Source organism: Limulus polyphemus, unplaced genomic scaffold (genome assembly GCF_000517525.1).
Source record: "Limulus polyphemus unplaced genomic scaffold, Limulus_polyphemus-2.1.2 Scaffold2156, whole genome shotgun sequence".
Lineage (NCBI taxonomy): Eukaryota > Metazoa > Arthropoda > Merostomata > Xiphosura > Limulidae > Limulus > Limulus polyphemus.
In genome coordinates, this window is record NW_013667766.1 from 147,353 (window position 1) to 163,986 (window position 16,634).

Consider the following 16,634-nt stretch of genomic DNA (forward strand, 5'->3'; position numbering starts at 1 on the left):
TTCTTTAATCAGGGCATTAACAACCTGATTGTAAGATGGAAGAGCATCATCGATAAGAATGGAGACTATTTCATTTAAAAAGCAACAAATGTTCTGTTTTGATATATAAGTTGTTCGGGTTTTTCACCTAAAAAAGAGCAACATTAATTTCTTGACAACCTAATATTTATTTTACTATAGCCTTTTATGTTAGTTCAATGATCATATAAAACTTCTGCCATGGTTTACAATTTTTTAAAAATGTTTTTCATTTGTTCTCTCTTGGTAACTTCATACTAAGAAATTTATTTCATTATTTTATCTTTGTTAACCTACAATACAAACACCCACAAATATGGCTGTGAGAAGGAACACTACTGTTAAAATATGATACTTAACCACAGTTCATGAATATTACTAAAAATACCGTACATATAACTGACATTTAAATATCATTGATGTTTTTCTTAAAATGTAAAATATCTATACTTTTTTCACTTATTTTCTTGAAGTATTATAAATACAGGGTTGCTGTATCATAACTTAAATGTACATTGTTATTAACTGTAAAATAAGCCATTGACATTGCATGAAGATTTGCACTGAGGGTCTAATGTACTTTCAGACACCTTGTTGTCAAGGTTTATCAACTTATATGCATGGAATAAACTGAGACACATTAGTTTTCTCTAAGAGTAGTATTTAAGTTTTAAGTTCTTAATTCTAGAAGGCAATATTTTAAAAAATCCTGAATTTCTCTTGGGTAACTTCTCTATTTTATCCCCATCCATCCAGTAACTACAAAATTAAATGTAAATCATTCACTATAAAATTGACATTGCTCAGACAAACCATAATTTTTATGGCCTTCAATTTTGTTTAGTTACAGAGCTATCAAATAGAAAATCTGACCCCTCCTGCCACATCCTCTTTCAGGATTTGTTAATACTTCTCTCTTATGTTTAATTATATTACCTATAACCAATAGAAAGTCAGGTTTTCATCTATCAAATGACGTATGATATTATGTTGTGTTCTGAACAGATAATCTTCAATTGCACTTGTAGTACAGGTTTTGCTCCCACGGGAGTCACAACAAATAGCTTAGATAAATTTGTAACATCTCTTGTTGCATAGTTAGAAAGAAAAATTGTGATCAAAAGGGCAATAAAACAATAAAATTTAATTATAAATAGATGTATACTGTTACAAGTTTAAAGTTACTTAGGATAAAGGAATGTAGTTTCATGCTAAATCTGAAGTCATTCTAGAAAGAAATAGAGGGTAATTTAGATTAATTTAATTTTTTTTGGGGGGGGGAGGTTACAAGGTCAGTCAAATTGACCAACCCTATACAGAGTTAGGGAAAAGAAAATTACAGGTAAGATATATAAAGATTTACTTAAAACAAACATTTGAAATGTATTTAGGAGGTTTTAGAGATTATACAAATGAAATTCTTAGAGATGAAAAGTATTTTTAATCTTAGCATGAAAATCACTTTCCACACAGCCTATTCAAAACAAACACTCAATATATTCAAGGGCAAACCTATTTTTAGTTTATTAAAAATGCTTTCCTAAAAAATATGATTTTTGTATGCGAAAGACTTATAATGTTTAATGAAAGACTGCTAAATTTTGTGAAAATATACCCACAAAGTAACAGTTAGTAGTATCAAATCTATAAAGACTTTGAATGAGTACAAAGAGGTCACATGGCTGAGAGAGTTAATGATGTGATTAAACTTTATGATTGGAACTTTTCTGTGGTGGAGTATGTTGCAGAAATCAATTCTACAGTTTGTTACAAAGAAATCTAGACTACAGGTAGTGATTATGGTGCTGATGCTAAGTCCCTGAAGAGATGACATAGTTTCTTTGATGGACTGGATGCTGATGCTGTGTAGGCTGACATCAGCTCCTTCAAGTATGTTGCAAGGGAACAAGGAGATCAAGATAGAAATGTTCTGCATTATTTGTGGCAAGCAAACATCAGTTAGAACAATCTAAAAAAATTAATTGAATGCCTGGTACCATTTTCAACTGCTGGAGTTAAGCTTTCTTTCAGCAGTATGAATAAGCTGAGAAACCAAATGGGACAAGACATGCTTCAAACCTGCATGAAGATTTGCATCGAGGGCCTAATGTACTTTCAGATACCTTGTTGTGAAGGGTTATCAACTTATATATGCATGAAAAAAACCAAGACATGTTAGTTTTCTCTAAGAGTGGCTACAGTGAACTGAATGAACATATTTTCCTTAATTTTTTTCTTTATTTGCAAATCCATAAAAATTACATTTAAATATAATAACCAATAATAATAAAATATATCACTGTAAATTTATGGAGTCAAGTATTTTAATTAAAGTACAGTATTTTTTACTTTGTTGAAGATGTAAGAAAAGAAAAAAAAGAGTCATTTAATGTTAGATTCACATAAAGCCTTTATGAGCTTTGTTTGCAGCAATAGAGGCAATGATACTGTCAAAATCAACTATCTTTACAGTTTACTTATCATTGAAAAAAAAAAAGAGTTTAAATCTATCAGTTCTTTAGGCCCTGTGATGCAAAATGCAATATTTCCTTTAATTATCATCAGACAAGATGAAAGGTGCAATTTCTTTTATCAGGTCTGAGACACTATCAAAATGTGTGCGTGTCTCTCTCTCTTACTTTCTTCCTTCCCTTCCCAGGTACTTGTACTTTGACACCAGTAGCCATACCCTACTTCCTTACAGGCTCTGTGTATGTTGTCTATAGAAAGTTGGTAAGACTATTTTAATAAACAAGGCATATAGTCCTCCCACTGAATGACTGGCTATAGACTACGTAAAGAACAACTGTAAGATTGTCTGTAAACTGTCTACATAAAATGAGTATAAAATAGGTAAAGTACTGATGTAGAACGATAACTACATTCTTATTAAGTGTATATATATATATATATATATACACACACACACACACACACTGCAAAAACAAACAAAACACAGAAATCTATAGATAAGAAATTGCTATTGTTGATTCCTATAGGAGAGAGAGAGGGACTTTACTATTTTACACACATGATAGATGGTTTCACATCTTACCGGTTCCTAGCCTCTGCATGATGTTCTCAATGTAGTAGCATGTGCTTGTCAGTTTGAAAGATTTATCAGAAGGTTCTTGTCAAATTCTATTTATCATCAGCATTGCCAAGTAACTTTTTTGAACAATGACATATTCAACAAAGTTGGAGATAAAAGAGATGCAATATGTACTTACTTGACTGATACCAGAATTGTTTTCTATTGAAACACAAGTGTGAGTTGTCACTGGCTCTCCACTTTCATGTGGTTTTAATGAGACAGCCTCCTCTAACATAACGTATTGGTCACTTGCAGTATCCAGAGTTTTCCTTCCTTCATCCTTTAATTTGTCAACTTCTCCATCATCTTTTTCAGGTAGACCAGTACTGTTGGTAGTAGAGACAGGTTCACTCTCTTCTGTCTTATTCCATGGCCGAGAAGGTCCTCTCCAAGGTCTTCCACGCCTGGATCGAGATCTCACTTGAGGCATGTCATGTGATAGATCACTAGAAACTTGCCTGTCTTTTTTTATAATTCCTGTAGTGCCAATCACTGGCTGATTTCACATAAAATATACTATCATCAGTAAGACATTAAACTACATAACACTTGTATACATACAAAGCACATTTTTAAATTAATTACTGCACTTCTATTCATTTGCAAACAAAATCTCTGAACTAGAAGGCACAATATGTGTGTGTTTTTTTTAAAATTTTACATTAACTTAAAGTTTTAGTAAATATAATTCATTAATAAGAGCTGTTTTCATTCTGCCAACCAAAATTCACTTAACTGAAATAACCCAAATGCAACAAAGTTCCTTTGTGATATCTAAATTCAACCTTACTTTTACTTCACCCTCACCACCACTGTGGCTTCCTTCTGTGTCACTCTGAGGTCTTTGAAATGTACGACGAAAATATCGCCCACGATATCTTCGAGGCAGGCAGTGTTGTTCTTGGTCCTGCTGTTGCAAAGTGTCTCTATTTCTAAAAGCTGGCTTTTCTTCCTTTGAAAATAGTGAAAAATATACTGATAAAAAGTACTTAATCCTTTATGAATAAAAATATTAATTTATTAATATAAAGACAGATACTTTGCCAGTTAATAGAACAGAACAATATAATTTAAAATTCACCATACAAAATTTTAGAAAGACAGTTTTTTAGAAGCTTTTAACATAATGTATGATTGTATACTTGCTGGGTTATTTTGAGCTTAAAATTGACTTTGATTCTCATGTGATTAAACATGAAATTGGTGTTTGGTAAGCATCAAATTTACAATACAACTACACATTGCTGGTGACTACAAGTTTTAACCAAAGGACAGAAAAAAAAGTAAGAAACATTTACAGCTGGGGTAAATAAAATGCAACCTTGTTAAAACGACTGTTTGTTATTCAACATATACTCTCATTGCTATATCTGTCAATGGTGTCAAACAGCTTATCTACCAAATGATTTTATTTTAATATTTTCTCACTTATTGTAGTTTATCTCAAGAACATGGCCAAATCCAATGAAATATACAGTAACTACACCTTATAATCAGTTCAATCCAAGTTTAACTCTATGTGCACAGAATTGGTCCATTGAACCAACCCCATTTCTGTGAAGTTACACATAGTGATATTTACTTTTAAACTCAACTTACTATATGTATCTTTGTGAAGTTTCTCAAGGTTTTAGCAAACATTACAACTCTCTTGTGCACAAAAATCAGAATTTTCGATTAAAGTATTTTTACTAAAGATTTGTCTGTGAATTTATGAAGCCTTTGTTGGGTCAGTCTGCCTCAGTCTAGTCTGAGTGCAAGTATAAAATACTTTTTATCATTTTACAGTTTTCATATTTCATTTGCATAACCTCTAGAACATCCTCAGTGAATATCAAATTATTTCTCTCTATTTTGGTAAAACTAAAGATTTCTCCATTATTTTCTCTATCCTAACAATTACTATAGCAAAATCATCAATTTTTCATGAAATGAAAAGTTTAAAAATATGAAGTAAGATGAACAATGTCTTTTTCTGTTCTTCTGGAAGGATCATTTTGCAAGATTAATAGTCTTCTTATCTTTATAGTTTCAGCTGTTAACCATTTCACATCTGTTATATTTAATCTTGTTTTTACTGCTATAACTGGAACTCACTTGAGCAGTAATCCTTCCATTAAAATCACAGTGGTAGATCATTAGCACTTATCACAAACCTCATAAGTAAAGTAGTGCATGACCTGTATAATCTTTGCAATTGCAAACTATAACTGTGCTAGATCTCACTTTTTTCACTAAGTTACTTCTGTAAATGAAAATTTATGTTGCTTTCAAATATACATTTTAGAACAGAAGAAATATAATGATCACTAGAATAGTGTTCCAAAACTACTATAACACAGTAATGCAAATTTAAGTCTGTAGAATTCATAAAAATTGTTTTGGTTTTAATAATGGATTTTCTATAATTCAACTAATCAGATTTCAGAAATAATGATATTTTTTTCATTCATAGAAGAATTTTTTACAAATCATGAAGAAAAAATAACTTACTTAGATCAAATTATTATTTCGTTTACCAGAATGAACATTTTTATTATTATGTTTGTTAACAAAAATACAAACCAATTGAAGAAGAGGGAAGAACATTGATGTCAAACGAATATGCATCCTCATTCAACCCACTTTTTTTGTGAAATCTACGTCTTTTAGTCTCAAAACTACGTGTTGTGGTCTTTCTTTTATGTATTGCATCTGGAACATCTCATATCAATAACTGGCAGTAATCAGCTATCATGTTGATGTTCCACCTTCCCCCGATACCTCCTCTCCATTTCTCTGATGTCTTGATGAAACTTTTCCAGACACTTCACGTTGAAAACAATTCCTACCATTATTACTATTGCCATCAGATTCAGAATCAGGTGAAACTGTATCAAATCTCCTGTGAAGTAGGTACAGGTACATCAGGTCCATGAGCAACAGGTCTTATAGCAGATTCAAGGTTTGGATAAGAAATTTCCTTTTTATTTTGAGCATTGTAGCCTTGCATGTTACATGAGCAAAAACAGCTGTCATCTCAGTGGTTTCTAGGCTTATGCCAGACCACAGGAATTCCAAAAAGCAAAGGCTTTTTCTTACCTTTAGTCCATGATTTATCTTGGTCCCCAAGTTTTACTTTGAAATATGCGTAATCCACTTTTGTGACAAATTCTGTAATGTCTTGCCTTTGTTTCTTTACAACAAATTTATCACAAATAGAACTTTTATGATTTATGTAAAGGAAAGTGTTCTTTCTATTGGCTGTAATTATGTATGTCAGCCATGCAAAGTTGATTAGCAAACAATCTCAAAAGTGAGAGAGACAGAGAGGTTTGACAAATTCCAAATTCAAATTCTTGCTTCCAATTAAATACAGCTCATATTTTTAATTTGTTGGAAAGTACAGAAGCCTATCACTTAAGTTATAAATTTCTGAAATTGAGGTGTCGAAGATCAGATGCATCACCTGACACAAAATAAAAAAAAATTAACATTGAAATTTTTTAAATATTTCTCTTTGAAATAAAGATGTTAAAACTTAGAAAAATCAGGGGAAAGCAAAGATGTTAATTTTATACTATCCACCAGACTTGCTCAAAAATTGTTTTATAAACATCAAACTTCACCAAAGTAAACAGCATTCAATATATTTTTAGGAAAAAATAACTTTTTCATATAATTCTCCATACTTGCATCTATACAACAGCCAGAGAAATAGCAGAAAAGCATATTTGATATTAATTTTAAAGTGCTATATCTTTTTAATAAATCTTTTCGGGACACTTTAATTTGTGGTAATGGTCAGCAACTATACCTTCTATAAAATAGGTATTATTTTAGGATTCTGACCAAGATACAAATTGAGTAGCTGCTTGTATATTTAGCAGAAAAAAATCATTCACAAATGTAAATTATCCAAATTTTAAGTAGTTTTTTTGCACCAGGGTTTGAAAAATCAATATATATTTGCACCGAGTCATTTCTTATAACTGAAAAGTGCAAAAATCACAAAATTACCAATTCTGTAAATGACTAGTTACTTTGTTAAGAACAGCTATGGGAAACTTACTTTGCATAAAAAATACCTGTGTATCAGATTTATAGTGCACTGATTTGTCAATTTTTTTCTTTTAATTTCTTTTTTTGTCCTAATATTTATCCAGAGTTGATTTTAACTTTTGTTAGTTTTCATATTCTGCTACTCTGTCATTAGTGTCTTTTTGGCTAATGGTTTAGGAAATTGCTAGTTATATACTTTGAGATCCTGACAACTGTGTGGCTGCCTTTGTGGCAAGTTCTTCGATTTTATGGACCTATAAAGTAAATCTGCAAGTATAATAAAATAACACCTGGTTTAAATAAATAATGTTTCAGTGACTTGTAAACTTCCCGATTTGTTTTTGTATTGTATCTCACTGCTTGTTGATTGTGTAGGAATATTGAAAAAAACTCTTATCTTTGTTGAACTGTGAAAAAAATACTTTATGATGAAGGCAGATGAATATTAAGATTTATTTTTCAAATATATGAGATCAATATTTGACAACTAAGTTTTAATATTTATCTGCCTTTTCAAGAATAATGCTCAAATACCAGTCTTTGTCATGCATAACAGCAACATAGTCACCAAAATGAAATATTCACCACTTTGTAAAATTGATTTTTAGTGATAGTTTTGCAAAGTTATATCTTCCAACCACTATTTCCACCAAAGAACCTGGTCATTTGAAAAATAGGCAAATTTGAGACGTTGCATTGTTCAACTAACTAGTATATGTCTAGTATAAGAGAAAAAAAATGAAGAAATTTTGAAGTTATTCAAAACAACTACAGAGCTGGTAGTCTTTTAAGTTTGGATATTTATATACACGTTTTTCAACCCTTAAATACATAAATATTGTCTCAGTTTCTCTATTGTCAGTCTTAAATCATATCTATTTTAAAAAATAGATAAAAAATTACCTTTCCTTAAAAATTTGAGTATTCAGTGGATTGATTCCTGAGAAAATTGACTTTGAAGATAATATCAGATTTTGTACTTTTCCGTTTTTTTTTTTACTGTGTTGTGAAGCAGAAATGGAAAATTACATAAAAAGTTAACTTGAATATTATGAGAAGTTGTACATTTTGTTGAAATTTGAAGTTTTTAGAAATTTTTTCTCTATATATGAAATCTTAAGTGTTACCAAATAGTATAGAACTGGGTCATTCTGCATACCTAACAGTATTCTAAATAGCCATTATTATTTTAAAAATAGATTTAGGATGCTGACACTTTTCACAGTTGTTATTTATACAAGTTCAAGTATGCAAAAAGAAAAAAAGAAGTTAAAATTTGTCAGGATGAGTTATAGCCCACTGAGTAAATTAACATCATTTCTGACTAATTATTTGAGTGATTGCTAATTTTATTTTAATATAAATTGATAATTTATAAATTATTATTAGCTGTAAATAATGTTAAGTATCTCTTTCAAAGAAGATTCAGGTACAGAAAATGCACACGTGGAAGTTGTTTATGAACTTCTGCAGCCTAGATACTATACATACCAGCAAATATATTTCAAATATGTTGAAATGTAATCATGCTTTCACCAACATAATTTTCTCATTTTTCCAACATGTATTAACTTTTCATTTTCAGCTCATTCATTGTCAGATGAGTTGTTGATACTCCCATTTTGTGTAAGTGTGCAAGAAGAAAAAGGGAAATTTGTATTTCATCCATTAGCCTGCTTAGAGTTGATGAGAAATTGATCAAAGCTAAACTATCCTATCCCGACAATACTCTATCACTTTAACCATATTTCATTTAACTTTTCATTTTTTGTGTTTTGCTTAATGTTTACATATCAAATACATTAATTATTACTCTAACATTCTGTATAGAAACATGAAATAACTTTAACAGCTAACCCATGGTATTAATTATTTTGATTTATCTTAAGTTAAAAATTTCTAATAAAGAAAACGTAAATAATTAAAAACGGCATTATTTATGAAGCAAATAAGTCAGCAACTACAATATATACAAGTGCATTATGGTTTTTTTTATGTATTATTTTACCATCCAGTCAAACTAGAATGTTCATAAAATGGTCACATGCTCACTGAGAAACTATAAAATGTTCTAAACAATCTAGATGCACCTAATGATGAGAAGTGAAAATTTAATTGTTTTAGCACTTTTACCCTGTCATACCTTTAACAAAACAACTCTGTCTGTCTGCTTATTTTATAGGATATTTCCTAGAGTGCGTAGTTATATATCATAGTCAGCTTAAAGATTAACTGTAAGAGTAATTTCTGAACTAAAATCAGCTGAGAACTACATGAAAGAAACATGCAGATTTACATTTTGTATGTAATTTTCCTAGGAAGTAAATAAGAGTTGAGAGCTGCAACACATGTTAGAATCCTCAAAAGCAGCTGAAACCCACAGTATATGGCTGACAGAAGATGAAGAGTGATTTTCTTTGGTCATCTGATGAAACTTTGCACTTACTGAATATACTACCACACCATCCGATTTTTTGCATGTGAAAAACTTATAATGTTTACTGAAAGTCTGCCAAATGTTGTGAAGATATACATAATATATTAAAATTTAGTAGTATCAAATCTATAACGTCTATAATATGACAGATGGGTATGGCAAGAGGAGTCAATGCAACCGAGTCTGTGTCAAGAGAGTTAAGCTTTTACTTGAGTGCAAATGAGTTCTATTATGTAATAAGTACTACAAATCCTTATTTATTTTGTTGTGTGTGTGTGTGTGTGTGTGTGTGTGTATATATTATTTATCATTATATATCTTTGAACTAAAGTAATTAAACTGTAATAATAAGAATCTTCTGAGTTTAGCCTAATAAAATTTCAATAAAATTTAACATTTGAAGTTTTATGAGTGTTACATTACCTTGCTGTTAACAATAGCTCTAATGGATATAGTTAATGTACTCTCTAATTCATTGCTTTTAAAAGGAGACATTACTGTTTGTGAGACTCAAATACGGCAATAAAACCATAAAAAGAAATGAAGCCATAAATAAAAAGGTAACAGTTAAAGCTGTTAAAGTTAATATTTTCTTACACTGAAAATTCATTTCCAATAGGTACTTACCTCTTTTCTTCTTGCTTGATAAACACTGATGAAAAATTTTAACACTCAGCATACCAGTCTATATACCCCACAAATTTTGCACCACTTTTGAATATGTAAATAGCATCTGACCACCCTCTACCAATAGTGCTGTACTACCTATGCAGTCTTACCTCGCACACCAAAAAGGTGGAGGGACCAGTGTACATGCCTAACAGTGAAACCAAGCGGAAAGTGACCACTTAGAAATAACTGGTGTGCTCAGAGACTCATCCAAAGCACACATGTTGGGCACCACACTACTTCTGGAAGAGGTATGCTCTTCACCCCCTAAGAAGGAAATGAACCAGACATGTGAGGGAAAAAAAAGGAAGTGTACAAGCTTAATAAATTCTGAGAGATGCAATCCATGGTTAAAAAAGACTCGAGTTCAAACCATCCTCCATTGAATGAACCATACAGGAAAATAACTGGCTCTAATAAACGAAGAACCACTCTATGAAACAAAACTTCAAGGAAATTTTATACCCATATGAGCAGAAACAGCAACTCAAGGGACAGTTCTTTGAAATATAATAATGGAGGAAAAGAACTAGCCTTGACTAGGCATCTACCCAACACACACCAAGCAACCAGAATTATGAAGAGGAAGTTAACATTTGGCCAAAACCAGACAAACTCCCAAAATCACAGTCGGAGCAAGAAGTACAACAGACCAAACCCAGCATTATGGGGTCATGTTGTTGCCTCAACTCAACCGTAAGAACAGAGCAATACCTATAACCAGTATTAAGAGCAGAAATCATAACTCACCCAACCGTAAATGCAGAGAAGAGACATCCTGCATCCAGAAATATGAACAGTGTACATACATCCTGTTGCCGGTATTATGAGACAGACGAGGTCACCTCAAGCTCAACAGTTGTAGCAGGGAAAAAACCTCCTGTAACTGGAATTAATGAGAAGAGGGACCTCTACTGAAATAACCATAGGAACAGGGAAGTGTCATCCCAAACCCGGTATTACAAGGAGGATCCTGTGTAGGCTGGACCAGCTTCAACTGACAGCTGTCCACCTGGAAAAACATCTAGGGGAAATGGAAGGAGGGAAACCAGCTTTTTCTTCTTCTCACTAAGAGTATAATCACGAGTATGTATGGTAAATTAAATTTCTATTTACCACTTAGGAGGAAGCCTCCTTGGTCCACTACCTCAGTGACTGGGAGCTGATATGGATTTCCATGCTCCACATGCAGAAAAAAGAAAAAAGAGGGAGAGTAAATTAGGTGGGGAATCCGAAGGAACGCCACACTCGAGAAAGTGCATTGGGTGTTCACGATTCCCTATTTTGAAAAGCAGACCATCTCCAATTTATGCAATCAGAGGGTTGGCAGGGATGGGCAGAAATCCTCTTTTGCTTTAGTCATGATAATATACCATTGAGTTAAACTTATGGATACCTGGAGACACAAAAGTATATACCACAATGCATGCCACTATCTCTACAGTGAGTGTTATAGCTCTACTGGTATATAGTGCAGGTTTGAGTAAAAGCACACCTGACCAGGCAATACTTGCCACAAAGTGGGATCCTACGAGTAGTGGTAAAAGAAAACATAAATGAAATGATGGGAAAAGACATGCCCAAGTCAAAGATGAACAGATGTGTGTAGAATTGCCATAGGAGGGAAACAATATCCACTTGAGAAAGATTCAGCCAGATAGTGCAGATAATAAGCAATGAAGGAATAAGGAGCAGTCCACATTCAGACCTGAACAATTTCTTCCAATGGACAGCAAAGACAAGCAGCCAAAGGCATGGCAATATGAAATGTTGAGGAGATGGTGACCTTCCATGGATAAGCCTGAATATGTCAGGGGATAGATCATGAGAGACAGAAAGGTTTCAGGGAATAAAAGGTCAGGAATACGAACCCCCAAAAAAGGCAGTACACGTACATAATACTGTAGAAAACAACGCCATTTGAAATTGGAATGGGAGTACAGGTTGAAAATGGAAAGTAAAGAAATGGGTGTCAAAGCTAAATGGCCTTCCTGGATAATAGATGTCTTAAAAAGGAAAGACCAATTTTGATATATGATGATATAAGAGGAATGGTAGAGGATTCTGATAACATTAAAAGCATAAATATCTGTTTGATGATGTCTGCAGGCTAGGAGGAAAAGGAAACATCATAAACCATATACCCGATTAACCAGCTGTTAAGAAAAACAGTGTAGAGTGTAACAGACCAAAATAAGAAGATGCCAGAAAAAGTTAATCCAACTTTCTTCTCTTTGATTGTATACATCCTCAGAAACAGTCATGTTGGAAATGAGAAGAATCACCAGACATATGCACAAATTTAACTCCCTGTAAATTAAGGCCTGTACCTCCTCAGCAGATAAAGTCGAACCTGATGCCTGGGTAGATGTACCAGAAGTATTATCCACTGTAACAGGAACTTCCATTGTTAATACGTTGAATCGCAAAGTCATTCTAAGTTACTGTATGAATCTGTAACAATAAACAAAGGCAAAATAAATTCAAAACAACTGAATGCAAACACAGTAAAAGAAAACTGTTGAAAAAGGTATTAAAATGTCAATGAAGTACAATCCTAAGTGGTAGTCATATGGGAATATACACACGGCCAAACAGTGCTATGCCAATCAAGGACATGAGGATTGAGCAGAAGCATTAGACGGAGCTAGCTGCACCAAGATAGGTGGTGAAATACTATTGGTGGAGGCTGGTCACATGCTGTATGCATATTCAAAATTGGCATGAAATTTGTGGGGTATATAGACTGGAGAGCTGAGCATTAAAATTCTTTTTAGCAATGTTTAGGGGGCAGAAAGAAGATCAAGATAGCTTTGTGTGAATGGGGGTAAAACCATATAAGAATTAAGTATTTTGAAGATATCTGATAAATTTTTCAGTCAACGTAGAAAAAAAAAGCATTATTCATTTATATTTCATATTTTTGAACTTTTTTTGATATTTTCACTATAGTTAGCATTAAGGTAGAAAAAATAAGGGATAAAATACAAAGTTTTACCAAAAAATTGTTTAGGAGGTTCTAATAGAGGTTAATCAAAGGAAACATGAAACTGTAAGATGAAAAGAAGTATTTTTATTTTTAGCATGAAAATCACTTTTCATTCAGACTGACAATGTAAAGCTTTGTAAATTCACAGACGAATCTTTAGTAAACATTTTCTTTATTAAAAACTGGAATTTTTGTGTACAACAAACTTGTCATGTTTACTAAAAGCTTGCCAAATTTCATGAAGATACACAAAGTAAATTGAAAATTCTTGTAAACAATATTAATTATGTATAGCTTCATAACTGCTGGAGTGGATACATTTGACTGAGACTGTAAACAGAGGGTATGTTATTTAACACAGGGTGAGGTATGGTACTATTTAGATGCTGGTTGAAACTGCATGGAATAACTTGTATATACAACCCATTTCATATTATAAACTTTAAATGTTCAAACTTAAGTAATCAATGGAATACAAAGTATGCATGACCAAGACATACTAACTTGTTGACATTTTTGCTACAAATTGTTACATTTCACAGCAATCATTAAAATTTAATATTATTTCTACTCTCCACAAACTTGAATTTTTTCTCTTCTCTGTGGTGGTTTTTGAGAGTGGTGGTTATATCCTTGAAAATATGGTCTTCTACTCCTTGGTGGCTCTAGTTGTTCTTGGTCTAGTATATCTTCAACGTATCGTTCATGGTTCTCTTCCCAGTCATTTACTTGATCCTATTAATTACAAGTAGGTTTTCCTAAACAAACTTGTAAAATCATAACTGAAATAATGTAAAAAATATAATCACTAACAGATTGAAGACTGTGATTAACTATTTGGTTAATCATAGATATAACAGGTATTGAGAAATATTATGTAAATAATAACTACCCAAATAATCATACATCTGCAGTATTTTGTTCAAGTGAATACATTGCTAGTAACTAATCAATAGTAATAATCATGCAGTTGCTACTTTATAACGCTTAATGTAATGAATAAAACAATAATAAATGTGTCATAACTATCTAATTATTCATCTAACATCATTGGCATGTTTAAAAGGGTGTTGTACGTGTGTGTGTGTATCTGGAATAATTATCATTAGAGAACTCTGCCCCTCTCAAGTCCCCACTTTAGATATTAAACTTAGTCTTAAAATTTTTTATATTCTCCCTGTAATGCAACTCCCATTGACATGAAAAGTTAATTTTTCATGGACAGGCAGGGTAGTCATACAAGTATCTTCAATCAGAAGAGGCCAGGGGATAAGTTTATATAATGGTAGTTTGAAAAATTGTCAGATCTCCATAAAAATGTGCAAAGAGAACCTAAGGTAATTTTGGCTTCTTTGGTAATTAAAAGGTATAAACAGATATTTGTTAAATGCAAAAAAGACAATTTTTTGGGGTATTTAGTACCACTTGACTCCCTTCTGCCTCAAACTAACTCTTAGAAATGTCACTGCCTAACATAATAAGCAATAATGTTTTTGTAATATCTTTATATTTCAATGCATAATTAGTAAGTAGTCAGTATTATTACATATATATTTTTTTTTTCATGGATCATAAAGCAGTGTTAGCAACAATGATGTATTCTTCAGATTGGCCTTAAGCTACCAGTTTGTATAACAGACAGAAGCACATGTTCTCAGTGCAAATGTGTCTGTTTCATTCTGCATTTTTCAGATGGTGCATAAGAAAGCTCAGTAACCATTTCTTTCCATAATAAAACTAATAGTACTAATCACTGTACGACTTATAATCGTATGTAACTTGAAATTCAAATAAACTGTAATAAACAACATACTGTCATGCTTCAAAAAAATGTTACAATGTTCATTTAATTAGACTTAAAAGAGTCACAAAAAGAAATAAGTAATTTACCACAGTATTACCAAACAGTGCCACCAAATAAAAAGGAATAAGTGTTACCAAGGATTATTTAACACTTTAGATAAATGTTGGGAAATGAAATTCAGGTAAAGTACAGTTCTATTCAGAAAACTCTGGTTAAACTTTAACATATCTGGTGTATAATAGCAATTACTGTTTACAAGTGAAGCACTATTAAATTTGGTGTCAGAGAGAAAACCATGCTGAAAAACAAGGCAAACAAGATTATTATACAACTTGTGTTGATACTTTTGTTACGTCAAATGTAATATGGTGAAAAAAAATTCACTAAAGGAGGACTACCAAAACACCTTAGGTTTTGTTACCTTTTATACCTGAATGTAAAAGGAACCTCAATATACATTCTCATCAGTGAGTTATAATTAAGTGGTTCTGATTACCATTGAAGTATAAAATGGATTGACACGTTTGTAATACAACAAAACCGTCTACCCGTCGTGGAGTTCTATGCTGAGTGGAACATCTGGGAAAGAAACGCCTACGAAAAGGCCGTTTATCAGCAGCATACCGACTCCCTCGCACAGGGGTTCCATCTGGTCCTGTAACATTGGCTGCTTCATTTCCCTGTGGTATGATACAAATACATAAATTGAATAAAACATTACAATTTTCCTATACTGATAACGTATTTTTGAAACGTACTTACTGTTACGACAGCGGAAGTCACGTGATGCTGGTAACATGTCATGAGATTCTCGAAGGATCTAGACTTTTCCTGGCAACTCTTGTCTTTTCTAGGTGCCCTCTTTTATTGTATATAAGCCTGGCAAATAAAGCGGAGATAGATAGCAGATACAGAGATACAGAAACAGATAATTGAGTCAAGCGAGCGGTAGTGACCGTAAGTAAAGTGCGTGAATCCCATGATAGTTTAACAGAAGGACATCTTGGAGTTAAGAAGACATTGAATCACCTACGACAGAGATTTTACTGGATAGGTATGAGGTAAAATGTGTAGGAATGGTGCAGGACCTGCAGTACATGTTGTGCTAAAAGGGAACCCATGCATAAGGGACGTGCTCTAATGGAGTTATATCAAGTTGGCGCACCAATGGAAAGAGTAGCCGTGGACAATGCTGATCCTCTGCCCCAAACCCATGCTGGAAACAAGTACATTTGTGTGGTGATGGATTATTTCACTAAGTGGCCTAAGGCATATGCAGTACCAAATCAGGAAGCTACCACTGTAGCTTCGGCTATTAGTGATTTAGTATGCCATACGAACTGCATTCTGATCAAGGTCGTAACTTTGAATCAGCTGTGATTCATGAATGCTGCAAGTTGTTTGGCATACGAAAGACCAGGACAGTGGCACTTCACCCACAGTCTGATGGGATGGTAGAAAAGTACAACTGGACACTGGTACAGGAATTGGGAAAGTTTTGTAATAGGTGGAAAGGTTGCTTGGGTTGCTTTCCCCCCCCCCTGTTGGTGGGCTATAAGACAGCAGAGCATGAAACCACTGG

The 16,634-nt window shown here is 32.8% G+C and overlaps 1 protein-coding gene across 3 annotated transcripts in view; it reads right to left on the bottom strand.

Moving 5' to 3' along the window:
- Positions 1–16,634, bottom strand: part of LOC106466116 (nuclease-sensitive element-binding protein 1-like) — a 63,870-nt gene that overhangs the window by 16,011 nt on the left and 31,225 nt on the right. For all 3 annotated transcript variants that reach the window (XM_013926355.2, XM_022394073.1, XM_022394072.1), the window contains 4 exons: positions 15,601–15,732; positions 13,831–13,983; positions 3,903–4,064; positions 3,249–3,608 (listed from right to left, as the gene is read on the bottom strand). In XM_013926355.2, coding sequence (XP_013781809.1) covers positions 3,249–3,608; positions 3,903–4,064; positions 13,831–13,983; positions 15,601–15,732 — 807 coding nt within the window. The remainder of the gene's footprint in view (positions 1–3,248; positions 3,609–3,902; positions 4,065–13,830; positions 13,984–15,600; positions 15,733–16,634) is intronic.